The 27,790-nt window shown below is 42.4% G+C and overlaps 1 protein-coding gene across 1 annotated transcript; it reads left to right on the forward strand.

The window, feature by feature from the left end:
• Positions 1-1,519: 1,519 nt before the first annotated feature.
• On the forward strand, positions 1,520-27,790 carry LOC104300401 (inter-alpha-trypsin inhibitor heavy chain H3). The gene is made up of 22 exons (XM_054167319.1): positions 1,520-1,635; positions 6,715-6,738; positions 7,876-8,042; positions 9,055-9,159; positions 9,578-9,740; positions 10,554-10,664; positions 11,622-11,747; positions 12,289-12,405; positions 13,148-13,316; positions 14,723-14,848; positions 15,065-15,246; positions 15,632-15,817; positions 16,761-16,900; positions 17,278-17,432; positions 18,619-18,624; positions 19,362-19,385; positions 21,039-21,092; positions 21,696-21,809; positions 23,409-23,613; positions 25,678-25,850; positions 27,417-27,528; positions 27,629-27,790. The coding sequence occupies exons 1-22, from the start codon at positions 1,546-1,548 to the stop codon at positions 27,756-27,758; spliced, it is 2,679 nt and encodes an 892-aa protein (XP_054023294.1). The 5' UTR covers positions 1,520-1,545; the 3' UTR covers positions 27,759-27,790.

The following is a 27,790-nucleotide window of genomic DNA, read 5'->3' on the forward strand; positions in this document are numbered from 1 at the left end:
CACCGCGCGGGGCGCCGCACGTCTCTATGATGCGAAAGCTTTGCGGCGCCGCTGCGGCCATTTTGGAAGCGGGCGAGGCGGCCATATTGAAAGTGGGCAGGGAGGTTTGGGGGAGGTGCGAGGCAGCGGGCACTTCGTCGTGGGGAGATTGCGTTTGCAAGTTGTTACCGCCTGAGAAACAGAGCTGTCCCCTCAGAAACAGTACCTGGCAAGGGTCCTCGGTGTGCTACTCCATGAAACCCGTGTGCTGAGCACATGGGAAGGGTGGGGACAAGCACACGGTGATAACCCTGTGGGCGGCTGTGCCACAATGCCCCGCAAGCAGCACAGCTTTTGGGCATTGGTGGGTGGTGAGCCGGCCTCAGCATCCTGCCCTGCACCAGGCTGGCAGGGTGGCCTGGCAAAACACAGCTGCTCTACAGAGCCCTTGAGCCACCTCTAGACAGGATGGAGAATTGGTTTAAAAAGCTCCCAACCGGTTTAAAAAGATCTGTGGACCTGTTGTTTGGCCCTCACACGGCTGCACGTCTCCAAAGGCTGACTGCAAGAAAACCAGAAAATATCCCAAATTCTCTAAAACTGAATATGTCATCATCACTAAGCATGTAACCCCCAGTCCTCAAAGTCTGTGCTTTCATGCAACGGAGGCGATGAAGCCAGTTGGAAAGAACTAATGCTGTCAGGATTCACAAAATGGGGCTTGCAAGCAGCAGGTTGGATGGGTACTGATTGTGCAAGGTGTGAGATCTTGGGAGCATGGACCTGGGTTTCAGCCACAAGGATGAATAGGAAAGTGTGCAACACATTGATTCTGGACTAGTCAGGACGTGTGTCAAATAATGATACCTTAACAAGTACCTGAGTGATGTGTAGGATTACAGAAGGTAGAATCATAAAATCCTAGAATCAACAAGGTTGGAAAAGGCATCAAAGATCATCAAGCCCAACCTGTCACCACAGACCTCGTGACTACAAGACCATGGCACCAAGTGCCAAATCCAATCCCCTCTTGAACACCTCCAGGGACGGCGACTCCACCGCCTCCCTGGGCAGCACATTCCAAAGGCTAACAACTCTCCCTGTGAAGAACTTTCTCCTCACCCTGAGCCTAAACTTCCCCTGGCGCAGTTTGAGACTGTGTGTTCTTGGTGAGAAGCATAAATGGGTTTAAGAGACTGCAAGCTGTTACAGCTGCAGGAAGTTTGAGCCATAGACAGCCATGGACAGGAAGGTATTAGATAGATGATCGTTTTCACCTGGAAAAGAGGAGTCTAGAGCAGAGATCTGTCTCAGTTGCCTATACAGAAAATGGCCATTGAATTTCTTTTTGCAGATGTTACATAGAAGAGTCAAGGGTGAAATATTCTGTAGATTCTGTAATAGTGTTCTGCAGATGATGCAAATTCAGAATCCAGTATTTGATATTTCCTGAATGCCTAATGTTTAATCCCACTTTTTACAGTGGGCTACTTATTAACACTTGGTAAACAAAGCATTATATATTTCTGCATATCATTCAGATTGGAGCCTTACTTTTTTTCCAAAATGGAAAGCCATCTGCTGCTTTATATTTTATTATTGATTCCTGCCTTTGCATCGTCAGACTTTTTGATAACACATGTCAGAAACATCAAGGTAAGTAATCAAACATGGATGGGGCTTCCATTCTTCATAGATTAACTTCTTACCATTTGTCGGTGAGTACAGAGAGCGCTACCACCAGGAGCTTTGTGTTCTCTGTTACACAAGATCAGCCTTGGGACTCAGATCAATTTACCTCTAATCAGCCTCAGTTTTGAACCAGCTCTAAAGAAGCTCTCCTATTTATTTTTTTTTAAAAGCATCACTTTTCTCTGTTTTCTCTGTCATCACCACATAATGGTAAAATGTTTTAGCAATCTTTTATCATCTTATGTGTTAAACAATCAGTGCTGCCAGGGAACTGACTTCAGCACCTGCAGAGCAATGCAAAATGTCCAAGAAGCAGAAAACAGAGATACAGCAGGGCATTCAGAGAAATGAGTCCATTATCCAAATGCCGTGGTAGGGTTCTTCTCAAAAGATTTGCATGTTAGCATGACACAGAATGCACACCTGTACCACAAAGTGGCTGTTCTGGTTTTGACTGGATCTCTGAGTAAGGCAATGCTTCCTGATGTTCTGCCTCATTTTCTTCAGTTAAATTGCCAGCCATTACTCCTCACCTCAAATTATTTTCTCCTCTCGGTACTTACACACTATGGAAAGTTACAGGGGGGAGATCTCTTTAGGGAGCTTTGTAGGCTCGTGGGTAGAACAGGACAGAACAATTTACACTCAATTTTTGTTGAAGAGGTTATAGTCTTTCCAAGACTTTTTCTTTGAAAATCAAGATAATAACATATCTAACTTTAAAAAAATCAGCTTGGCATTTATTGCTGCAAACTGGAGATGCCATGGATTCTTATTATTTAATCATTAAGTGGCCCAGCTGTAATAGAGCTTTTCCCTCCTGATTACCATACTACCTGTTGTTCTCTGTATGTCTTGCAATGCTTAAAGCCTTTCCTAGTGGAAAATAGCCAAGGTTCTGTGCAGTGCCCTATCTGTACATTCAGAACACTATAGAAAGGTCAGATGATTCTCCCAATTTTGTTACATACTTTATGCAAATGTAATTTGATTGAAATGGAGGAGATTGCTAGGTAGTGTGAAGGTCTTAGTCCCCATCGCTGTCTTAGCTCCTTTGAGCAAGTAGTGTGCCAGCAGGAAGTGATGAAGCATGGCTTGCTGGTGACCTTCAGGCTGTCAAAGCTGCCTTTAAAGCTATAGTCAGGTAAACACAATTGGCAGACCCAATTCTGCTGAAAATTGAACAAAAATCCAAATCAAGGATCCCTGTACACCTTCTTCCTACACATGCAGCTACTAAAGGTGGGGAAGTTTTTTCCTAGATTAAAAACTACCCTTAGAACTACTCATTGGAAATACAGGTGACAATAATACAGCCTTCTTTTTATGGCCCTGGTTTGGGCAGCAGCGAGACTCCTACATGTAGCTCATGAGGAAGTTAAGTTTTCATAGCTTAGCTGTATTCTGGCCTTTTTTTTTCTGTGACAGCCAATTCACATCGCTTGGGATGATGAAATCTTTGATGCTGCTGTAGATCTGCAAACAATACCTTGGTTTTCTTATGTAGTACTTTGGGATATATGCAAATACTCTGTTTGGTGTTGTGAATTCTCAGAGGTCACTGTACAGGCTTTGCTGCATCTTTTAGTCATGTTGTGTTTTAGTTACCCAAGCTGTAAAATCAGAGCTTCCTTCAGCAACTACTGCAATGGGATCCCCCTTTCCCCTCCCTGTTTGTTTGTTTTTTCCCTTGGAAATTCAAATTAGTTTTTTTCCTCTGCTTTTGCTTTCCAACTTCTATAGATTTTTTTTTTCCACTTCTGTCCTTTGCTTTTGCCACAGCAAAATGGTATTAAAGAAAAGCAGGATTTGTAACAGCTCTGCAGCTGAAAAAGAAATTTCTAATAGTGGGTGCAAGTGGCAAATATGTGGAAATACTATAGAGGCATTTTATCAAGTAACTGTGATTACAAAAGGTAAAGGATATAAAAATCTCAATTTGGCATAGAATTACATATTCTTTAATGGCACTCTTATTGCTTTCTGCCACACAACTTAAAATTACCTGGATGTTAGCATGGTCTCTAGCTAAATCCAAGTGAATCATTAAGAACAACAAAAAAAATAATAAACCACAGAGTCACCTAATCTGTTGCTGTGCAAATCAGGGTCAGCTAAAGCACATAACCCAGGACAATGTCCAGCTGGCTTTGAGTATCTTCGCTGTGAAGATCAGCCTGAGGAGAAAGTGACAAATACCTCTCATTGAGAGATTTTTCTGCATTTTCTTTTTCAATGAGAATGTCAGAGTATAACTCCAAATACTTACGTATTCAGAAGTCTTTCAAAACTACTGCAGAACTCAGCATCCTGATAGAGATCATGCACAACAGCAACTCTGTAACAATTAAATGCAGGTAAAGTATCTGAGATAGTCAGAATTGTTGAATTTGCAACTAAAGAACACACCAGGTGTACAACTACCTGAAGGGTGGCTGTAGCCAGGAGGGGGTTGGTGTCTTCTCCCAGGCAACCAGCACCAGAACAAGAAGACACAGTGTCAGGTTGCACCAGGGGAAGTTTAGGCTCGAGGTGAGGAGAAAGTTCTTCACTGAGAGAGTCATTAGCCATTGGAATGGGCTGCCCAGGGAGGTGGTGGAGTCACCATCCCTGGAGGTGTTCAAGAGGGGATTGGATGTGGCACTTGATGCCATGGTTTAGTCATGAGGTCTGTGGTGACAGGTTGGACCTGATGATCTTTGAGGTCTCTTCCAACCTTGGTGTTTCTGTGATTCTGTGATCTTTTATAGTTTTATTTTTTAAATCCTAAACTCCTTGTAATTTCACTTCAAGGAAAAGTTTGTGCCAAACAAGCTGAGACAGCAGCGACTTCCAGTTTTTTGCATTTCCTAGGGTCCATACCTCAGTTTGTGTTTTGGAAGAGGAAATGATTAGCTTTAGTGACAACACAGGTGTAGAAAAGGTATTTTCAGTTTTGTAAAGGACACATTTCAATTGGTGAACACTCTATATGGGCATTAAGAAAAAAGCCCACATAGGTTTGTGAAACTGGAGGTGTACACACAGAAAGCATCTGTATGGCAAGTTTAACAGAGGAACCTAGAGAAACATACGCAGACCTTTTGGCCAGACTCTTACAGAAGTTGAGAAGCCTCCCCACTGGAATCTTACATTCCTATAGACTGAGTATAGTGTCTTGAAAAAAACCACACACCCAGAATAAGCAAAACTGGAAAAACAAAACAAACCCAACCCTTGTATGTCTCAATTTCCAACCCCTAAAACTTCAACCTGTGAAAGGTAATAAAAGCCTTAAAAGTTGCTGAGATGGGTGTTTGACCTGATACTTTATTGTGTCTTCATCCCTCTCTTTAGGCGAGCAGGTAAACATGCACAGAATGTGACCCAGGAGGCCCTTGGAGCCAAAAGAGATAAGGGCTTTTTAGCTGAGCTTACAGGAACTGAGTTACACAAGTTGTTCTTTTAACATGATTCAGTAAACAGCTCCAAGCCTGTTCTCTCTCAGAAGAGACTACGTGGTGCTTTTGTAGAGCTTCTGATATGTACATGTACTCTAGGAGCAAATATGCAAAAACCCAACCCAGTTCTAACAGTTTTTCTTTCCCGTCTGTGCAGCCTTTCATAGTGACCACCTCTCCCCTTTGTAAGCCTGCTGCCTTATCATCTTACCTATTCACATCAGAATGAGAGGCTTTTGGGGTGAAACAGGAAAAGTTTAGGAGTAAAATTTAAAAGAGGGTAAGGATATATCTGCTTGGTAGTTTGGATGTGTGCATAACTGGAATAAAATGGTTGAATTGGGAGTTTTATGCTTCAATACAAATCTCTTTTTGCTTTTCCTGGCCTGCATCAGGAACAGTGTGGCCACCAGGAGCAGCAAAGTCATTCTGCCCCTGTACACTGCACTGGTTAGGCCACACCTGGAGTACTGTGTCCAGTTCTGGGCCCCTCAGTTTAGGAAAGATGTTGAGTTGCTGGAATGTGTCCAGAGAAGGGCAACAAAGCTGGGGAGGGGTTTGGAACATAAGTCCTATGAGGACAGGCTGAGAGAGCTGGGGTTGCTTAGCCTGGAGAAGAGGAGGCTCAGGGGAGACCTTATTCCTCTCTACAACTACCTGAAGGGAGGTTGTAGACAGGCAGGGGTTGGTCTCTTCTACCAGGCAACCAGCACCAGAACAAGAGGACACAGTCTCAAGCTGCACCAGGGGAGGTTTAGACTGGACGTTAGGAAGAAATTCTTCGTATAGAGAGTGATTGCCCATTGGAATGTGCTGCCTGGGCAGGTGGTGGAGTTGCCATCATTGGAGCTGTTTAGCAAGAGACTTGATAAGGTGCTTGGTGCCATGGATGATGGGTTGGACGCAATGATCTTGAAGGTCTCTTCCAACCTGGTTTACTCTATTCTATTCTGTTCTATTCTATTCTATTCTATTCTATTCTAAAGGAAAATTAGTTTGAAAAATTAAAATGTACACTAAAGGACCCAGAACCAGGAAATCCCAGGAAAAATATGTCATCCTCAGGACAACACATTCTGCTTGTACTTTGATGTCACCATACAGCCAGCCTGTGCTCAAAGAATCTGTATTAAGCAGATTTTGGTCTGTTCTTTAGTCTCAATGACATTTAAATATAAATGGCACTGAGCATTCAAGCCTCTTGTTCTGTCACTCTCCTGATCTCTGAGGCTGTCCATTATTTTCTTTTATTCAGCTGAAAGAAGCTAACCTCTTGTGTTACTTGAGCAAAATACAAAAGCAGCAATGTTCAAAGTTTGACTTTTCAAACCCACAATGTTCAAGGTGCACTAACAGCAAATGAAAACCAAAAAGGTCACCAAAATGGGAAATGCTATAAGCAAAACAATTGTGCCTGTGTCAGATGCCTTGCTTGGTCTTTCCTCAAGTTTACTAATGGGGCCCTCTCTCAAGCCTTCCTTCTCCTGGACAACTGCTTTTGACCTGGAAGCAGATGACAGCTCCATAAGTGCTAAGTGATTTCTTTCTAAATGCAGCTTTCCTGACTTAGTCATGATTTGTTCCCTTGTTTTTCTCTTTACAGAAAAGAAATGCTGATAATGAGTTGGTGAGTAAGGCTTGGTTTTGTCCAGGCTCCTGACCAAGATTTCTAGTGACAAGAATATTCTTGCTCTGTTCACAACATGTTTCTGTGAGTTCAGACTGAGCAAATGGCTGTTTCTGAGTGTGTATGATGTGGGCGATGTGTGTGATGTGGGGAGTAGCCCAGAGTTGCTTGTTTTAAGCAGTAAGATTAACCGCAGTTCCTTTCCAAGCGCTGATGGAGACCCCTGGACAAGGAAAGAGAATGATCAAGTAATTTTTAACTTCACTGTGTTAGAATAAATAGCAAAGTTGTTTGAAGTCACCTCTGTATCTCTAACAGACATTCATTCTGTTTTGGTTATATTTTTGGTTTATGATGTAGTTATTTGTAAGGGGAACAAGAATCATCTCTGGGGCTGGTTTCAGTTGGCACCTGTACTCCACTTTAGCAATGGTTAAGTGTTTTGATTGTTTGGGGACCTTCTTAATCAACCAGCCACAGATCAGACCCACCATAAAAAACTCCAGGGGTCTTTCCAGTGTCGATTTTACTGCAAGAAGCAGACTGATTGCAGAGCTGCCTAAGGAGTCACATCTGTTCTTGCCTATGCTTTCGTATTGTTTCCAGCAACCTTATACCAGAGCATTCAAACAAAGTAAGTATTGCCCTACCCATTTCCTTGTTTAAAGAAGAAGGAGAGCCCCAGTTGTGAGGAAATTGAGAGTAACATAGACTGGAATTTGGAGCCATCTGGAACTGTTTAGGTCTATTTATAAACAAGACACTTAAATCCCTGCTATAGGAGTCATCTGCTCAGCTAATAATTACAGTCACTAAGACAGTGAGGCAGCACTAAGTTGTGCTCTCTGACTAACCATAAACGAAAGGCACAATATCAGCAGAGAAAAGACCTGAAGTAGGATTTTCTTAAAGAGGCTGTAGTTGTAACTCCTGGGACAGCCTCATGCTGGCAGAGGGATAGATAGCCCAGGAACACAGCTGTGCTCCAGTTGTTACGATGTCTTTCCTCTTCTGCTTTGGAGTAGAAGAATGTCCTGCCGTGGTTTCTTTTTAAGAAGATCATTATGGCTGATTAACACAGGCATCAGTGTTAACAGCTAGCTCTTTGTCTTCTCTTCTCCATTTTTCAATCTACAGGTTGTCAATGGGATCGAAACCTATAGCATGAAAATTGATAGTAAAATCACTTCCCGATTCGCTCACAATGTCATCACCAGTAGAGCTGTCAATCGTGGAAACACACACAAAGAAGTCTTCTTTGATGTTGAACTCCCTAAGACAGCCTTCATTACCAACTTCAGCATGTGTGTAATCTTAGCAGTATTGTTAGAGAGGACTGAAAATTGTGCAAATGCAGCTGAGAGAAGCCGAACCCAAATGTTCTTTCTTACTTTGCAATTTGATAGATTTCTGAATGCCTCCTGGGTAATGTTCTGATGCTCTTAACATGCACAGTGCTTGGAGAAAGGCAAACATTGGTACATCTCTAGAAAAGATGACTCATTTTCAATTATTTCTATTCATCATCATGGACCTTAGGGAATGGGAGATCTCTGGAAATTCATTGTCCTTTTCAGAAACACCACTTACTCTGGTGTTATCAAACCTGAAAAGTTCCATTACTCAATTTCCCTGATGTCATTACAGCTTCATTTATCTCTTAATTTAAATATCATATTTGAATAAAAGGCAGGAAGTAGAAGTATTCTTTTACCCTAAGTTGCAGTACCTTTAGGTTTTGGTACCTTTAGTTGCAGTAATATGCAATTCTCACATCATTATGAGGTCCATCTCTGCTCATCACATTATGCCTGGTTTATTTTCAGTGAAAAGAAACAGTAGCTTTTAGGCATAACTGCTCTTAATGCATGCCAGAACTTTTAATGTAGGATGAGATGAATATCCCATGAGAAATGACTGTTTAATAGTGTTAAGGAGTCCAAGGATGAAGTGTTCCGTTGTAGACAGATGAGTCTCGGCGAGAGAGCTTTCTTGTTGTTAGAGGAGATGGTAAGCTGCCGAAGTGTAGGAATGTGGTAGGTGTAAGTAGAGTTCTTATCAGCCCAGGTCTGATCTAATTAGTTTTCAAAGTAAAAATGGATTTAAATTCTCTATGAGATACTGAATACGGAGCTCTTCACTCCAGCTAAATTCCCTGAGATGACTAATTGCAGTGACAGTGCTGAAATCTTGACAATATCAGAGTTCTGAAAGTGTTTTTTAAGCAAACCAGTCAATATGCAGATAATTGCCTATAGTAACTTTTCATATAGCAGTGCAAACTATTCAGCTAAACTAGGGCTTTTTCATCTGCAGGACGATTGATGGTGTCACTTATCCTGGAACTATAAAGGAAAAAGAAGTTGCTAAAAAACAGTATGAGAAAGCTGTTTCAAAAGGACAGACTGCTGGTCTTGTCAAGTAAGAGTGATGTTTTGTGTGGCTTCCACATCATCATCCCATAGCAAACTGTGAGGTTGGAAATGCTTGGTTCTGGCATATTTCTGACGTTTGTTTTTTACAGGGCCAAAGAACAATCGCTGAGTTAGAGTTATTGTAGTGTAAATTATAACAAGGAGATAAAAATTCTGACTGAACAGGCAGCATCTGCAATTATGGAAAGACTATTTCTGCACATTTCTGATTTTCACTGTTCCTGGGATTAGGCTCACTGGGAAACCTGAATAAATTCTGCAGTTTGAGCATGACTTTAGCAGTAGATCGAAGTTCCTGTCTTTGTTTCACTCCTTTTTGAACATGCTACTCCAAAACTCCAAACAATAAATATTGTGAAAGATTATAAAGAGTTTTGTTTTTTTCCTTAACCACTTAAATACAGAGCTTCAGGAAGAAAGACAGAAAAATTCACTGTCTCAGTCAATGTTGCAGCAGCCAGTAAAGTCACTTTTGAGCTCACCTATGAGGAGCTGCTGAAGCGACGCTTTGGAAAATATGAGATGTTCATCAAAGTAAAACCAAAGCAGCTTGTCAAAAACTTTGAGGTAAGTGGCAAACCGTATCAAATGGGACTGTAACTTCAGAGGTGATGAAATTCTGTACATCTGTTGAAAGTGGAGTGCCATGCTCATTCCAGGTGAGCTGAAGGCCCTTGACAATATTCCTAATGACTCACATGAGGAGCCCACACCAGATGCTTTAGGGCAGGTTTCTGTTTGTAAGCCTGACAAATGGGCTCAGCTATAAGCCTCCAAAAGAAATGCTGCACAGAAACCTGAAAAAGCCACTGCTATGCCTTGGGGTAAAATGGAACACTAATACATTTTAAAATGCCTTTATAGTATAAACTACACCTTCCTCACACCACTGTGAAGCCACATCACATGCCTTGCTAAAACCAAGCTCCAAGGCACTATTTTTCACCTTTGCATGCCCAAAAAAAGCTTTGTAAAAGTCATTACAAAACTCAGCATCTCTAAGAGCTTATGCAGCATTTGTTTCAACACACTATGATAGAAGGCATTCTGAAATATAGGGCAAAGTTGGGCACAACTCACAGCTGATGGCTGGGTTATATTTTTGAAGGACTTGAGTATTTATTGGCATTTTACAGAACCCCAGTATTGAGCTTTCAGACAAGTTATATTTCCATTAAGGTTCCTGTTTGTCTAGCTTTGTTTTTTAACTTCCCTGTATAAAAAAGGCTTAGCCTGCCATTATGAGTTACAAAAGTAAACTTCTGCTTTTACAAAAATCCCTCTTCCACATCTCTAGTTGCCTGCTGATCCTCCCATAGATGGCTAAGTTGATACATTGTGGGGTAATCGATAATGATGAATTCTCAATTAATATTTCAGATTGAAGTAGATATCTTTGAGCCTCAGGGTATCACTGAGCTGGAAGCAGAAGGAACGTTCATCACTAATGATCTACAAAATATCATCAAAAAGACTTTTTCAGGGAAAAAGGTACAGTGATAACTGCATTTCATAATTTATTGTGGTTATAATTCTGAAAGGGTAATGTCAGTGCTAGCAGAGGAAGTGGCAGCAAAGGGATAGAAACAAAAGCAGTAAAGCCTTGTCTGTGCAAATGAGCTGTGAATTCCAAAGCAGCAGGTTGAAGTCCATCACCATGCAGATCAGAAGCCATGTAGCTGTGAGCATGGTATTGTACCCAAATTAGTAGGCCTTGTCTCACAGCAGTAGTTTTAAACCTGGATACCAATAGGACTACTGCAAGTTGTATCCTCATGTGGGAGATTTCCTAAGACCCAGTCTGCTTAACAGCCTTATCAAAGGTGTCATTCACAGTGGAGGGCTGAGCCAAGGAAGATGGAGCAGTAAAGGTATGAAGCTCTCTCTAAATAGCAGCCTCCAGGTATCACACCCATCTACAAATACATAAATACAGTCTGGAGAAGAGAAGGCTCTGAGGAGACCTTTTTGTGCCCTTCCAGTATCTTAAGGGGGCCTACAAGAAAGCTGGGGAGCGACTGTTTAGGATGTCAGATAGTGATAGGACTAGAGGGAATGGAGCAAAACGAGAAGTGGGTAGATTCAGATTGGATGTTACGAAAATGTCCTTCACCATGAGGGTGGTGAGACATTGGAATAGGTTACCCAGGGAGGTGGTGGAAGCCCAGTCCCTGGAGGTTTTTAAGGCCAGGCTGGATGTGGCTCTGAGCAACCTGACCTAGTGTGAGGTGTGCCTGCCCATGGCAGGGGATTTGGAACTGGATGATCTTTGAGGTCCCTTCCAACTCTGACAATTCTGTGATTCTGTAATACCTAACCTGACAAAACAGGTCATTCTAATGTCTGTGACTATAATCATACTAGTTTTACAAAAGCACAAACTTCTTTGTGTTCTGTAGAAAATGTTCAGCTGTTAAGTTTCAGATCTAATGCAGCTTTTCTTTTCAGGGGCATATCTCTTTCAAGCCAACTCTTGATCAGCAGCGAACCTGTGCAAATTGCTCACAATCTGTCTTGGATGGAGATTTTACTGTAAAGTATGATGTGAAGAGAACAACTCCAAATAATTTGCAGGTGAATTCTGACAGCTGGAAATTTTGAACTGTTGAACAGCTTAGCTTGCACAGTAAAGGTCAGGGAGCAGTGAGGGCCAGCTGTTTGCTAAAGCACAGGGCAGTGCATGCGACAACACAGTTGACAGCAGAGGGGCATTTCCAGCCATGAGCCCACTCCCCCACTCTGAGCAAGGCAGACTCAGAATGGCAGTCAAATTCAACTGAGAGCCCAGGCCATCAGGCAAGTTGTGATGGTGAGGCAGCCTGAGGTCAAGGTGGGAAAACAGTCTGCAGGGTAAGATCCAAATCGCTGGAGGACAGGAACAGGTATGGCTGTGACACAGCTGAGAACAGGTATTCTTACAGTTTAACTCAGGCAGGGACTAAAGGTCCAGTCTTAAATGGGCCCCTGAACAAAGAGGAGACTGGTCAGGGCCATTAAAGTCCATTGGTCTGCTCAGGGACTAGACATTAAATGAAAGTAATTTCTTCTTCACCCATTTTACTTTTATAATGCACAAACCTGATTTTGTGAGGTTTTATTACATTTTGTTTTTCAGATTGTCAATGGCTACTTTGTACACTTCTTTGCACCAACAAATCTTCCAAAGTTGCCCAAGAATGTTATTTTTGTAATAGATATTAGTGGCTCAATGTCTGGAAGAGAAATAGAACAGGTATGTTATTAATTGCTATAGAGTCTCAATGAAAGAGCCTCTGCTGTGATGGAAGGGATATGGTGACTTACAGTACATATGTGATACTTAAGATACACCCAGTGGGTTTATGTTGTAACCTCTCTAGTGCTCAGTTACTAGTTTGAAGCATTACTGCAGGACAAAATTCTATACATTTAGACAGCATTTACTTACTTATAGGTGTTATTAGTTCAAAACTCTCAATATCAACTGTCAGGTGTCTGGACAGTTCCAAAATGAAATTGTGCATACAGTAATAAGTGCATTATCTGTGTTGTTCATTTTGTCTCCTCTGGGAAGCAACAGCTGTTCTTATAGTTAGGACTCCCCATTCTAAGGTAATGCTCATAATTTTCAAGTTTTGGTGCTGCATCAAAATATCCACTCTTGCTTGCATGTGAGCTTCTCCACCAAGCTGTAGCTGCCTCTTTCCCATCACTTTCAATTTGCCATGCCAGCTTACTTCAGTGTAAGCAGTGATCCATGACATGAGACCTGACTTTCCTCCCTGCTACAAAGATTTACCAGATGTAATTGCAACGGGCTGACTTCACTAGAGGCACTCTGAAATAGACACAGGGACTGGCAAGGACAGAGCAAGCTCAGAATTTTTGCACAATGTACTGTATATAAAAGTTAAAACTCCCCAAATGCTGGGAGGTTAATCATGTACAATTTACAAGCACTCTTTCATCCATAGATTTAAATCTTTGTCTTGTAGACAAGAGAAGCACTCCTAAAAATCTTAGATGACATTAAAGAAGATGACTTCTTCAATTTCATACTGTTTGGTAGTAATGTACAAACCTGGAAAGAAGCATTAGTCAAGGCCACTCCAGAGAATTTGGATGAAGCAAGGAAGTTTGTTCGGGGCATTGACACTGAAGGCAGTAAGTACTTTACTGGACTTGCTAGTAGGTTATTGTGTAAGTTAACAATTCAGTCTCTGAACAAAATAGACTAGACTAGAATAGAATAGAATAAACCAGGTTGGAAGAGACCCTCAAGATCATCGTGTCCAACCTATCATCCAACACCACTAAACCATGCAACCAAGCACCCTATCAAGTGATGGCAACTCCATCACCTCCTTGGGCAGCCCATTCCAATGGACAATCACTCTCTCTGTATAGAACTTCCTCCTAACCTCCAGCCTAAACCTTCCCTGGCGCAGCCTGATACTGTGTCCTCTTGTTCTGGTGCTGGTTGACTGGGAGAAGAGACCAACCTCTGCCTGTCTACAACCTCCCTTAAGGTAGTTGTAGAGAGCAATAAGGTCACCCCTGAGTCTCCTTTTCTCCAGGCTAAGCAATCCCAGCTCCCTCAGCCTCTCCTCATAGGGCTGTGCTCCAAACCCCTCACCAACTTTGGTGCCCTTCTCTGCACACGCTCCAGCAAGTCAACCTCCTTCCTAAACTGAGGGGCCCAGAACTGGACACAGGACTCGAGGTGCGGCCTAACCAGCGCAGTGTACAGGGGCAGAATCACCTCCCTGCTCCTGCTGGCCACACTGTTCCTGATGCAGACCAGGATGCCATTGGCCCTCTTGGCTGCCTGGGCACACTGCAGGCTCATATTCAGCCTACCATCAACCAGCACCTCCAGGTCCCTCTCCACCTGACTGCTCTCCAGCCACTCTGACCCCAGCCTGTAGCTCTGCATGGGGTTGTTGTGGCCAATGTGCAGAACCTGGCACTTGGATGTGTTCAATCTCCTGCCCTTGGACTCTGCCCATCTGTCCAGCCTGTCGAGGTCCCTCTGCAGAGCCTCTCCACCCTCCAGCAGATCAACTCCTGCCCCCAGCTTGGTGTCATCTGCAAATTTACTGATGATGGACTCAATGCCCTCATCCAGATCATCAATAAAGATGTTAAAGAGCATGGGGCCCAGCACTGATCCCTGGGGCACACCACTGGTGACTGGCTGCCAGCTGGATGTGGCACCATTCACCACCACTCTCTGGGCTCGGCCCTCCAGCCAGTTCCTAACCCATCGCAGTGTGCTCCCATCCAAGCCATGGGCTGACAGCTTGGCCAGGAGTTTGCTGTGGCTGTTCTTTTTTTTCCCTTTTTTTTTTTGTCTTTTTGTAATTACTGATGAGAGACTCCTAAAGTTGAAATGTGCTCAGTATGTGACACCTATTTTTCTTTATACTTTTCTATTTAAGCATCCCCTTGCTTGCAAACCCAGATCTCTCCTTTTCATACTATTAGGAGATCTGATCAGCTTGCAGTGAAAAATGGACCTTTATTTTGATTATCAGTGTTGAACCCACATTTTTGTATCTACCTTGCAGTGACAAATTTACATGGTGGTATAATGAGGGGAATTGATATGCTGAATGCTGCTCATGAAGGAAACATCGTGCCCAAGAGAAGCGCTTCTATAATTATCATGCTAACAGATGGCCAGCCAAACGTAGGTAAGTTTGTGTTGGATGGAATAATAAAGACAGTGAATTAACTAACCAAAAAATACTTAGTTAAAATTGGCCTCCATCTTTGAATTTAAGTTTTGCTATAGCAGCATCACACTACTGAAACAAGGTTTTGATAACCCCTCCTAAGAAGTCTAAACACCACTGGCTACGTTTCATTTTGTGATTGTTTTATCTACTCAAACTTCTGGTTTCATACAGGTGTATCTAATACTGAGGACATTCAGGCACATGTGAAAAAAGCCATTGAAGGAAAATATGCCTTATACAATCTTGGGTTTGGCTATGGTGTTGACTACAACTTCTTGGAGAAGATGGCGCTGGAGAATAAAGGATTGGCCCGGCGGATTTATCCTGACTCTGATGCAGCTTTGCAGCTTCAGGTACAGTAATCACCACTTAAATTAGTTTAGAGAGACATTAGTTCAGATAACTGTACAGATGTTCTTATTTTGAAGTAATCAAAGTCCCCAAGTGTAATCTGCTACTGAGATACTCAAGAGGCTGCTGTAATCAGAATATAAGTTGCATTTAATTTTCTTGTTCCCTTACATAAACAGAAAGTGGAAGGACAGTAAGAGGGGGGTACTGTGGGCTATGGAAGAGGGTTCAAAACTTGGTGTAAGGTGACACACATCATGGTTCTAAAGGACACTTTGGTGTGCACCAAATAGCAGGATGTTTCTGAGTACTGGTCTGCCTGAGAATTAAAGAAACAATGATAGTTAAATGTTTTCCCTTTGTTTTGTTTTGTGTTTTATCCCATAGGGGTTTTACGACGAGGTGTCAAATCCCATTCTCACAGATGTGGTGCTAAACTACCCAGAAAATGAAATATCAGACCTGACTGAAAACAGTTTTAAGCATTTCTATGATGGGTCTGAGATTGTGGTGGCTGGGCGCTTCATAGACAGCCACCAAAACAGTTTGACCGTAGATGTGACCGGTGAAGGCGTAAGTATGGATTTCTTTCCCTTCAAGAAGACATGCAAAAAAATCTGAATGTTCAGAGCTGCCAATACTTAAAATGTTACTAGTATTTCTTTACCTCAGTGCCAGGATATGTTACTGCATATGTGAGGAAAATAAATGTGCCAAAGTCACCGCTTTTAAAACTGCGAGTTAGTTGCCTAACTCAGTCACGTACACTAGGGTCAGTCTGGAACAACTTGGTGCAATGTGACTGAATAAAAGCTCTAATAAAAGGTTTCTTTTTTTCTTCTTTTTTATATATATTTTTTTTTTCCTTATTAAAGTTTAGTCTCTAAATACGCTACCTGGTTCTTTCAGGAGCCAAACATTCAGTGTTCACCACTGCTAGTCTTCATTCAGTGAAGAAAAACTGATAGAGAAGACACCTGAATAGTTGAAAAGCCTGCCTATTAAAGTGGATGTTTACTTCTACTATAAACCAAGTTGATCTACATGCCTCTCTAGATCTGGATTCTGTACAAATATTTGCCCCTGATATTCAAGAAACACATGTGTCATATACAGTGCTTATTATGCCCCATACACTGTAGTGTATTCAGCATATTATGTGAAATTAGGTGTATTTCAAATACTAATAATGTATTATTAAGCATATCTGCTTGACTGTGTTCCCATGTGAAATTGGCATCAGAAGCAAAGTTCTTTAAATCCTGAGTAGCCAAATCCTAATGAACAAAACTGCCATATGAATTTGGGAACTGCATGATGTCCTGTAGTGTACACTACTAAGAAGCAATGGAACACAGATCTTGATACTACACTGACATTTTCCTGGGCAAGTGCTGTGTAGGGTTAGACTGGTTTCCAGTTTAATAAGGTTTTCAGACATGAAGGTGTTGATTTTGGGAGGTTCTGGAAGTCCCTGACTACTCATGATACAGTGTAGTTTCCTTATTCCTAACAGGCTAATGATGCTCTGTCATATACTACACAACAAGATGCTGAGGAAACAGCTAAAGCTTTCCAAGAACAGGAATACATATTTGGAGACTACATTGAAAGGCTCTGGGCTTATCTCACCATTGAGCAACTCCTGGAGAAGCGGTAAATTATATCTGGAATAACATCTTAGCTGTGAACCCATTAAGCCTCCTCACTGGTGCAACTTCGAGGGCGCGAAGCGCTAAGGTGCCAATGGGAAAGCATAAAAATGAGGAAAATGCCCCAACCTGCTCTCCTCCTCAGTCTCACTATTCCTGGGTCAGGTTGAAAATTAAACAGTTTAGAATTATTGCAAAAATAAAGCACAGTTTTGCCTTTTGCTTGGATAGTAAGTAGACTCAGACGTGCTCTTAGATTGTAACAAATAGTCCTTATTGATAAATTATCTAAAAGGAAAAGACTTCACTTAAAATATTTAATCCAGAGTTCACTGAGTAGTCCAGCATTTATTAATGCTGGGAATCTCTACCTGTATTCAGTACTGCAGCTACAGGAGAAGAAAAAGAGAATCTTACAGCTGAAGCCCTGGATCTCTCTCTAAAATACAAGTTTGTAACACCACTGACATCCATGGTGGTAACAAAGCCAGAAGACCTTGACAATCAAGATGGACTTGCAGATAAACCCATTGAAGGTATCAACATTTTCACAAATTGATTGTATTTTAGAAGTGTTCCTTTGATGTTCCCCTAAAGAAAAGGCTTTAAACACACATCTGAAAAATCTACTTTCCAGCCTTTTGTGTGTATGGTTTATGCAAAATCACTTTCTACTGTAAAGCTCATTTCCAACAAACCATCCTTCATTACTAAATCATACAGGCAAAACACTATAAACTCAAAATAAGTGTCTTTTAAGCTAAATACATAAAATATTACATCCAAAAAGAAATAAAACCCAAGAAGCATTTCTAATATAATAATTCAGCTATATTCAGTTTAGTTCACATCCCTCTTATTTATCTACTTCAGCTTAGGGGCAAATATAGTAACATTTTTCTGCATTAAGTGCCCTTCACTTCTGAATAATTCTTCAAGCATTCTGCTGATAAAATTTTTGCCTTTTTTCCCCATAACTATCATAATGGGATGCTGAGGTAAAAGCACTTCATGTTTAATGTAACATTCAAGTCCCTATACAGAATAACTACTTCAAAGTTTACAGCCATACTCAATAAGATATAAAAACTTACCCAAGCATCTGGCAGAAGTGATGTCCATTCAGAGTCATCTTCAGCTCTTTGCTTTCCCTTTCTAGGCACTTAAAGCACAAAGATTCTTTTCTGAACCTGTTTCCAAGAAAATCCTCTATGTATGTAGAAGATTTAGAGCAGTGAAAGGAGACAATACTCAAATCACTATTGCTTTATAAGAGAAGAAAATACTTTTTTACACACTCTAAAGTCTAAATTCACAAAGAGGATCACTGAATCATCCAGTCAGTGTTAATAGAATGATGCAAAAGTGCCTTAAAAACCACACGAGAGCAGAACCAATATGGAACAATTTGCAGTGTGGAAATGGCATAACACTAAAAGAATTACTAATAGTGCCCTTGTCATATGCATATCTCATTGCAGTTTTGCTACCCCACATAACAGCTTTTTACTTCCTCTGTGTGTGTTTGATATAAAAATACTGAGTTGTGTCATTGGGAAGACATGGATATTGAAATACTGAATGTACCTGGTTGAACTGTCAGTCTAAGAAAAAACATTCAAACCTGTTCATGTTTGAACAGGATCCTTCCTGTTTAATCATAAACTGAAACACTAATTTTCTTTTTCCTTCCTTTCACTCCTTACCTGCCCATGGCAACAGCTGAAGGTAAGCACATTCCTTATTAAATTTGCTTAATAGCTTTAACTGTTAGAGGTGGAGTTCCTGCATCACTTACTTGATCTAGAATGCAGTATTTTCATAAAATTCTTGGTTAATGAAGCAAAATTGTGTTATAAAAAGATTAAAAACATTTCAGCTTGAAAATGCTTGTAAATACCTCCTGTGTCTGGTAACTGCATCATCCCACCATCCCAAAATTCAGGCCCAGCACAACTAAGCTGCTTTCCAGGCTTGCACTGTTGACTCACAGATAGCTGTGTGTAGCAGACTCTCATACAGAGATGTCTTTGTTGATGCTGTGACTGCTGCTTCTTCAGCACAAAGCCCTGTCCTCAGACACCCCTCTATAGCTTCAGATGTAGAAAGAAGTCTGGTAAAATACTGAAGCAGGTGGGTAAATACTGCTGACTTCCTAGCAGTACAGTTTAGAACAAGGTGGCATGGAGGAATCAGGGAAGAGCAGGTTGTCCCGGCCCCTTACAGAGCAAACCCCATGCCTTTGGAGAAGGGCCGTTTTCCCTGAAAAGCAGGGTGTGCTTTCTACCTGTTCATGACCTTTGCTTTGTTGCAAGACTAAATAGGTTTTTTTCTTTTAAAAATGTTTAGAAATTTATACATGTTTACAAGATTTTGGAATTGGTTTTGGTAGAAGGAGGGAAGTGGAAAAGATTGGGGGTTTTATTCTCTCTAGCCTCTAAACCAACATTTTGTTTTGTTCACAGCGCAGGCTGTCACAGCTTTTCAGGGTAAGTCATTAGAGTTTAAGCTTCTGAATGAAGCAGCATCTGTCAAAGGAAATTGATTCAGACAACTGAAATTACTGGAGAGATAGGAACTGTCTTTTCTGGGTTTACAGCTGTATTTTAACAAATACCACCAATTTCTGCTCACAGCTAAAACGTTGCTCAGTGCTGAAAACATACATAAAGTTGAACGGTACCAGATTTAAAAGTTACAGCTAAAAATAGCTATTATGGAGTAAATGCCAGTTCATCAAACCACCATTTTCTCCTCAAAACTGGATGGACTTGAATTCATTTCTCCCTTGGAATTATATAAAACAAGGGACTGCCATGTCAGATCTCTGGCTAAATTAATACGTTCAGTTGCTTATATAAATAGAAACTGCTTTATTCAAGAGAGACAGCAACTGACCCTTCAGTTGCTCATTGGGCAATCCTGGAAATGCTCTGGAGATTAATCTCAGCCTTTCCCTCTCTATCTCTGTCTAGTTTTCTCAGTCTTTATTGAAAAGATTTAAATTCACAGAATCACAGGATGGCGAGGGTTGGAAGAGACCTCCAACCCTCCTACAGATTCACCCAGAGCAGGTTGCCCAGGAACACATCCAGGCAGGTTTTCAAAGTCTCCAGAAAAGGATATTCCACAACCTCTCTGGGCAGCCTGTTCTAGTGCTCTGGCACCCTCAAATAATTTTTTTTCTTATGTTTAGGTAGAATTTCCTGTGTTCCAGTTTGTGCCCATTGCCTCTTGTCCTATCACTGGGAACTGCTGAAAAGAGCCCAGTCCCATGCCTTAGATATTTATAAACATTGAGGAGATCCCTTCTCAATCTTCTCTTCTCCAGGCTAAACAGCCCCAGGTCTCTCAGTATTTCCTCCTCAGAGAGGTGCTCCAGTCCCCTCATTATCTTTGTAGCCCTCTCTTGGACTCTCTCCAGTAGTTCCTTATCAGTCTCGAACTGTGGAGCCCAGAACCAGACTCAGTAGTCCAGATGTGGCCTCAGCTAGGGCAGAGTAGAGAGAGAGGAGAATGTCCCCTGACCTGCTGGCCACATTCTTTTTCATGCCCCACAGAAGGCCATTGACCTTCTTGGCCACAAAAGCACACTGTTGACTCATGGTGAACTTGATGTCCAGCAGGACTCCCAGGTCCTTCTTTGGGGAACTGCTTTCCAGCAGGTTAACCCCTCACCTGCACTGGTGCAAAGGGTAATTCCTCTCCAGCTGCAGGACTCTAAACTTGCAATTCTTGAACTTCAAGAGGTTCTTCTCTGCCCAGCTCTCCAGCCTGGTATTATTTTCATTCTGGAAAAAAACCCAAATGTCAAAACTTCAGAAGTTTTCAATGGATGATGTTGCATTTCCTTGCTAATAGCTTAATCCTTAAGTCTGAGACATTTGTGTCCTACAGATACATTGCTTGGGCCTTGTAGAAACTGTCAATTTAAACTACAAATGAAATTTGTCTTTGTACTGGAACCTTACTTTATTCAGAAGGGGCACAAACTGTCATCCCCTGGACCATATGCTTTGAAAACTAGGATGGAGTTAGCAGCTTACCTAACATATTACCTTCCTGACACATGTACTGTACAGATGTTGTGTAAATATTCCACTTGGCTGTGAGTTTTTCTAACATTTTTTATTTGTTCTCAGCAGTTCCACAAGTATCTCACCTATATTCAGCAGTCCCCACATGGTATACTAGTGGTGAGTAGCTTGAGTAGTGTGCCAGAAGAGAATATTTAAGACTAAATGACACAATTCTTAAGAGGCTTTTAGCTAATCCGCTCCCACAAAAGCAGACAATTTTTGTTTCCAAAGGGCTAGTATTTGAATTTACTTTAAACATCCCTAAATGTTTTTTGAAGAACAAGTCACTGAGATGATACATGGGCATTTTCTCCTTCCCACTGCTGGGCTTTCTATTGGTAGCTGCATATTCCCTGTTCAGATGAACCCTCCGTAGTACTTTCACGGACCTCAGAGGTGAGCACTCAGATGTAGCCGTCCTGAACCTACAATCTATGTGCCAAATTTTGCAGTGGTCAAGAGACACAGGATACATGTCATGTACTTGAGAAGGATGAAAGGAAAAAGGACATACTTCACTTTGGGGGGACAGTGGCAGCTATTATTTTTGCTCCCCCCACTCCATTGGAGAATGGACTGGACTAAGATGGGCATACAGCTTGTGCAAGGACCCAGTGCCTGTTGATCCCCAGCATCAGCAGTTACATTGCCTCAATGTTAAATGTTCATGCAGAGCTTTGATCCTGTCACTGTACCAACACCAGTGATTTGCCTTTCCAGTTGATGGAGACCCTCACTTCATTATATCAGTGCCACACAAAAAAGATGCCATTTGCTTCAACATCAATGAAAACCCGGGTGCTGTGTTAAATTTAATAAATGACCCAGTCACAGGTGAGTTTTAAAGGCTTTTTAAAAAATCCTGTAAATGAGGACACTTGTAACAAAATGTCATATGTTTAAAGGCTATTTCTCTCTTCTATACTGTTTTTTTCCCCCCAGCAAAGTTAGTAGGAGTTCCTATAGCTATGATAGGTTACCAGTACTGTGTTTTTGCTTCCTGGAGCAAAACAAACTTTTAAACTTTGTGAGAGTTAAAACTTTGTGAGAGTTTAAACTCACTGTGAGAGTTGGAAGACATGATTTGTCTCAGTGAACAGTACTACAAGCAATAAAATAATCCTTAGTTTGCCATCCCATGGAATTCCTGGTAAAGACTCTGATGTCACACAGTCTGCCATCACAGACTCTTTGTGCTCTAGGAAATATTAAAGTTTTCTCAATAAAGGGCTAGTTTTCTTTGTGGAAATCTACAGAACAGCCCATAGAGCTCCACTGGCACAAACGTGCACGTGTAGTTCTGATCTGGTTTTCAGCTCGTATTTCACAGTGTCACAGTATCACAGTAACTAAGGTTGGAAGAGACCCCAAGGATCATCAAGTCCAACCTGTTCCAACAGACCTCACAACTAGATCATAGCACCAAGCGTCACGTCCAATCTCCCCTTGAACACCTCCAGGGACGGCGACTCCACCACCTCCCTGGGCAGCCCATTCCAATGATGAACGACTCGCTCAGTGAAGAACTTTTTCCTCACCTCGAGTCTAAACCTCCCCTGACACAACTTGAGACTGTGTCCCCTTGTTCTGGTGCTGGTTGCCTGGGAGAAGAGACCAACCCCCACCTGGCTACAACCACCCTTCAGGTAGTTGTAGAGGGCAATGAGGTCGCCTCTGATCCTTCTCTTCTCCAGGCTAAACAATCCCAGCTCCCTTTGTTTCCTTGAGTTGTTGCTAAACTTCCACGATGCTTCTTGACATCAATTGATCGGGTCCTAGCTATCACAGTATCACAGTATCACCAAGGCTGGAAGAGACCTCAAAGATCATCAAGTCCAACCTGTCTCCACCAACCTCATGACTAGACCATGGCACCAAGTGCCACGTCCAATCCCCTCTTGAGGACCTCCAGGGACGGTGACTCCACCACCTCCCCGGGCAGCACATTCCGATGGTGAATGACTCTCTCAGTGAAGAACTTTCTCCTCACCTCGAGCCTAAGCTTCCCCTGGCACAGCTTGAGACTGTGTCCTCTTGTTCTGGTGCTGGTTGCTAGAGAGAAAAGACCAACCCCTTCCTGGCTACAACCACCTTTCAGGCAGTTGTAGAGAGCAATAAGGTCTCCCCTGAGCCTCCTCTTCTCCAGGCTAAACAACCCCAGCTCCCTCAGCCTCCCCTCATAGGGCTTGTGCTCAAGGCCTCTCCCCAGCCTTGTTGCCCTTCTCTGGACACGTTCAAGTGTCTCGATGTCCTTCCTAAACTGAGGGGCCCAGAACTGGACACAGTACTCAAGGTGTGGCCTAACCAATGCAGTGTACAGGGGCACAATGACCTCCCTGCTCCTGCTGGCCACACTATTCCTAATGCAGGCCAAGATGCCGTTGGCCTTCTTGGCTTCTTAAAAGAAGACTTAATGTTTCCTTTTTATATTAGGCATCACAGTCAATGGGGAACTCATTGGTGATAAGAGACCAAATAGTGATGCAAAGGTCCAAACCACGTATTTTGGAAAACTTGGCATTGCAAATAAGCACCTGGATTTAAAAGTGACAGTAACTCCTGAGAAGATCACAGTTCAGAATGGCAACGAAAAAACAGGTTTCAGCTGGCTTGACTCAGTCACCTTGCAACAGGAAGGGTAAGGCTTACAGAATGAGTATCAGGCTCCTGTATTATCTTCTGTCCTTCTTTTTTTAGTGTTAATCAATAATATACTTTTACGATCTGTAGTCTGAACATACAAAAGAATCTGGTTCAGTCCTGCTGGATTCTGCTCCCTACTATGTTGTGTAACTGCTGATAATTCATAAATTCCTCTGCTTGGACTAAGTGAGGAATTTTCCCTGATTTTCTGTTCCTGTGACTGAGGTAAAACTAGATTTGGTATTGTGCTTAATGCAACAGTGTCTTGCAAAATACTTCAAGAGTAACTTTAGGCAGAGTCTTTCAAACAAGGACATAATAGCCTGGTGTAAGCAATCTCCATTTTAAGGAATGGAAATAGTGATATTTACAGAACAGGTACATTTTGCCCTGTCAGCAGGGACATTTTCATGATTTATCCATTACAGAATCAGTTGTACCTGTGCAAAAGGAAGTTTAGAGAAGGAATGGGCAGTAGCTCCTCCTCATGTACATTTTCTTTGTGTACTTGGAACAAAATGACCTTCTCAAAACATGGCACTGCAACAGAAGCAGCACTGGAGCACAACTCTTATCCGTACAGCAGGCTGTCGCTGTGACAGCCATGCTGTCCATATCCCTGCTGCAACAGAAGCAAATCTTCTCTGTCCTAGCACTAACCAAGACAGTTCAGGAGTTGTTTTTTCTGGGACAAAAAAAATAAAGGAAAAGCTGTCAGCTGGTGTCTGGGCAAGGCAGTGATGGTTTTATCAATACCATTTTTATTACTGAGCATGAGGTGCTGCGTCTACATATCACTAACCCCTCTGTGATTAATTGTGCTGTTACAGGGCAGAGTTTCTTGCTGCAAAGTTAAAGGCTAGGTAGCCTTTTACAGTGTAATGTGGTATGAGTCTTGGACTGCATGTGGACACAGACAGGTGCACATGGACCAAACTAGCCAGCAAACCTTCTGTTTTAAAAGTCCTGAACAATTTCACAGTATCACAGTCTCACAGTATAACCAAGGTTGGAAGAGACCCCAAGGATCATCAAGTCCAACCTGTCCCAACAGACCTCACAACTAGACCATGGCACCAAGTGCCACGTCCAATCTCCCCTTGAACACCTCCAGGGACGGTGACTCCACCACCTCCCTGGGCAGCACATTCCAATGACGAATGACTCGCTCAGTGAAGAACTTTTTCCTCACCTCGAGTCTAAACTTCCCCTGGCACAGCTTGAGACTGTGTCCCCTTGTTCTGGTGCTGGTTGCCTGGGAGAAGAGACCAATCCCTTCCTGGCTACAACCACCTTTCAGGTAGTTGTAGAGGGCAATGAGGTCACCCCTGATCCTTCTCTTCTCCAGGCTAAACAACCCCAGCTCCCTCAGCCTCTCCTCACAGGGCTGTGCTCAAGGCCTCTCCCCAGCCTTGTTGCCCTTCTCTGGACACGTTCAAGTGTCTCGATGTCCTTCTTAAACTGAGGGGCCCAGAACTGGACACAGGACTCAAGGTGTGGCCTAACCAATGCAGAGTCCAGGGGCACAATGACCTCCCTGCTCCTGCTGGCCACACTATTCCTAATACAGGCCAAGATGCCATTGGCCCTCTTGGCCACCTGGGCACACTGCTGGCTCATGTTTAGGCAACTGTCGATCAGCACCCCCAGGTCCCTCTCTGTTTGGCAACTCTCAGCCACTCTGACCCCAGCCTGTAGCTCTGCATGGGGTTGCCGTGGCCAAAGTGCAGCCCCTGGCACTTGGACTTGTTGAATGCCATGCCATTGGACTCTGCCCATGTGTCCAGTCAGTCGAGGTCCCTCTGCAGAGCCTTTCCACCCTCTAACTGACTAACATCTGTTCCCAACTTGGTGTCATCTGCAAACTTGCTGATGACTGACTCAACCCCCTCATCCATATCATCAATGAAGGTGTTAAAGAGGATGGGGCCCAGCACTGATCCCTGCATCGTCATGTTTGTTTGTTGGACATGCTCCTGCTTCTCAGGTTTCTTCTTGCTCTTAACTCTGGGAAGCAAAATGCCCTAAATCAAGTTTGATTGTTTGTTTTTCCCCACAGTTTAACTTTAATAATTAACAGAAAAAAAAATCTGATGCTCCAAATGGGCAGCAGTGCCTCATTTGTTATTGTTTTGCATCAAGTATGGAAGAAACATCCTCTCCACCAAGACTTCTTGGGACTGTATACACTGGAAGGTGATAAACTGTCTACACAGACCCATGGATTATTAGGTATGGATTAATTTAGTGTCTTCACATTCGTCTTTCCTTGTGAAGCCACATAATTCATAAACACAATTTTGTACTTAGACTTCCTGAACTGAGCTAGCAGAGGAACCTGAGATGACATTGATTGGCACATTACAATTTTGCACCAAATATTCTGGGCTCAAGCTTTATGCCTTATCTTCTCAAATTCTGCTGCTGCTGCTGAAATCACTAGCATCCATTTGCCTCACTGGCATCTTGGAACCTCTTTATCTAGCTAAAGATAACGCCACCTACAGATATTTCCCCCCCCCCCCTTACTACAGTGTTCTTGCAGCCTCTTGGCTGATCTCTCATCTTATCACCTTTCTCCTGAGTACAAGCTCTTTGAGAAAATACATGTGTTTGGTCAATCAATATTTGCTGAACCTCATTTATGCATCCTTGTGAGAAAAGAAATTGTTAAGGTATGTTTTGATTCACTAGGATATGGTAAAATCACAGGATGCCTCGTGTCATCTAAGATTTTAGCTAACAGTCTTTATTCTAGTAGAAGCAAAGTTAGTAATTCAGGGATTGAGATTTTGACCCCATTGAATCCTGTTTTCTGCCAGTGCATTCTCTGTTGGAACATACACAGAAAACAGCTGCTTCCCCTTGCCTTGCAGTTTTCACTTCTAAAATCAGATAAGAGGAACAAACACTCTTTTTGGGTCAATAAGCTTACTCACTGTGGAAAATAATGAACTGCTGCAAGCTTACTCAGTCTTGGCATGCACTTTGAGGCCCAAGGAGAGTGAGCCGGCGCAGTTCACGTTTGGCCCATGTGTCATGGGAAGTGCTGTAACAAAACAGGAAGAGAGCAGAATTAGGATGGGATGTTGTTTATACTCCAGTCTCCTCAGGCTAAAGGACTTCTCCACACAGGAGTCATTCTGCTATGGTAGGAATTGCAGTAGCAAGAAAATAGCAAAAGCCCAGGTGACACAGGCACACCGTGTTACGCTTCACTGATTTACACATCCCATCGCTATTTCCAGCATCTTGGAATCTGCCTCTGTACCTCACTAAGTATCTAAAACCTGTGCTCATTATAGCACTCAAAGCACCAGCAGCACCCTGCACCAGCCCAGCCAGGAGTTTGTGAAAGCTAATCCTTGGCAGGAGTGTGACATTTCCTTAGCTGTCAGCCTTGTTCTGAGCATAATCACACACAAAAACTTCAGAGAGAAACAGATGCATTATATGATTAAGAAAAGCTGAAGACTTGGAGTGTGAGAGCTGAGCAGACAAGGCAAAATGTGGGGATATCTTGAAGGGTATCTAGAAAAGGCTAATTTTACTGGGCAGTCAGAAGCTGGAACTTCCATCCAGATGAAATGCATTGGATTCTGATTTGTAAAAAGCAGATAATATCACAGGCATAAGTTCAACCTGATATGAAACTGGCTGTTTGCTTATTCATTGACAGCCCTAAGGGGACATGGAAAATTGCATGGGAATGTAGAAGTTTTGGGCTTTCTGTTTGGTTTGATTCTGGTTTAATGTGTGCAACATGCCTGAAGTGGTAATTTTGGCTTCTATTTTTAGGACAGTTTTTCCACCCCATTGACTTCACCATACTTGAAATTCATCCTGGATCCGATCCGAAGAAACCAGATGCCACAATGATTGTTAAAAACAATGAACTGACAGTAACAAGGTAAAAAATAATTAAGTGCTTAGCAAAGACTTCAGAAAGATTACCTTGTCAAAGCACAGTTTCTGCTTGGATGGTTCCATGACTGTGTTTTGCCTTTCAGGGGCTGGCAGAGGGATTTCAAGAAAGATCCTGAGCACGGTGTTGATATTCCTTGTTGGTTTGTGCATAACAATGGAGCCGGGCTGATCGATGGTGTTCACACGGACTACATTGTTTCCAGTCTGTTTTAAGCATCTACAGCTTGCTGAGTTTGCGTCTGAAA

Source organism: Dryobates pubescens, chromosome 1 (genome assembly GCF_014839835.1).
Source record: "Dryobates pubescens isolate bDryPub1 chromosome 1, bDryPub1.pri, whole genome shotgun sequence".
Lineage (NCBI taxonomy): Eukaryota > Metazoa > Chordata > Aves > Piciformes > Picidae > Dryobates > Dryobates pubescens.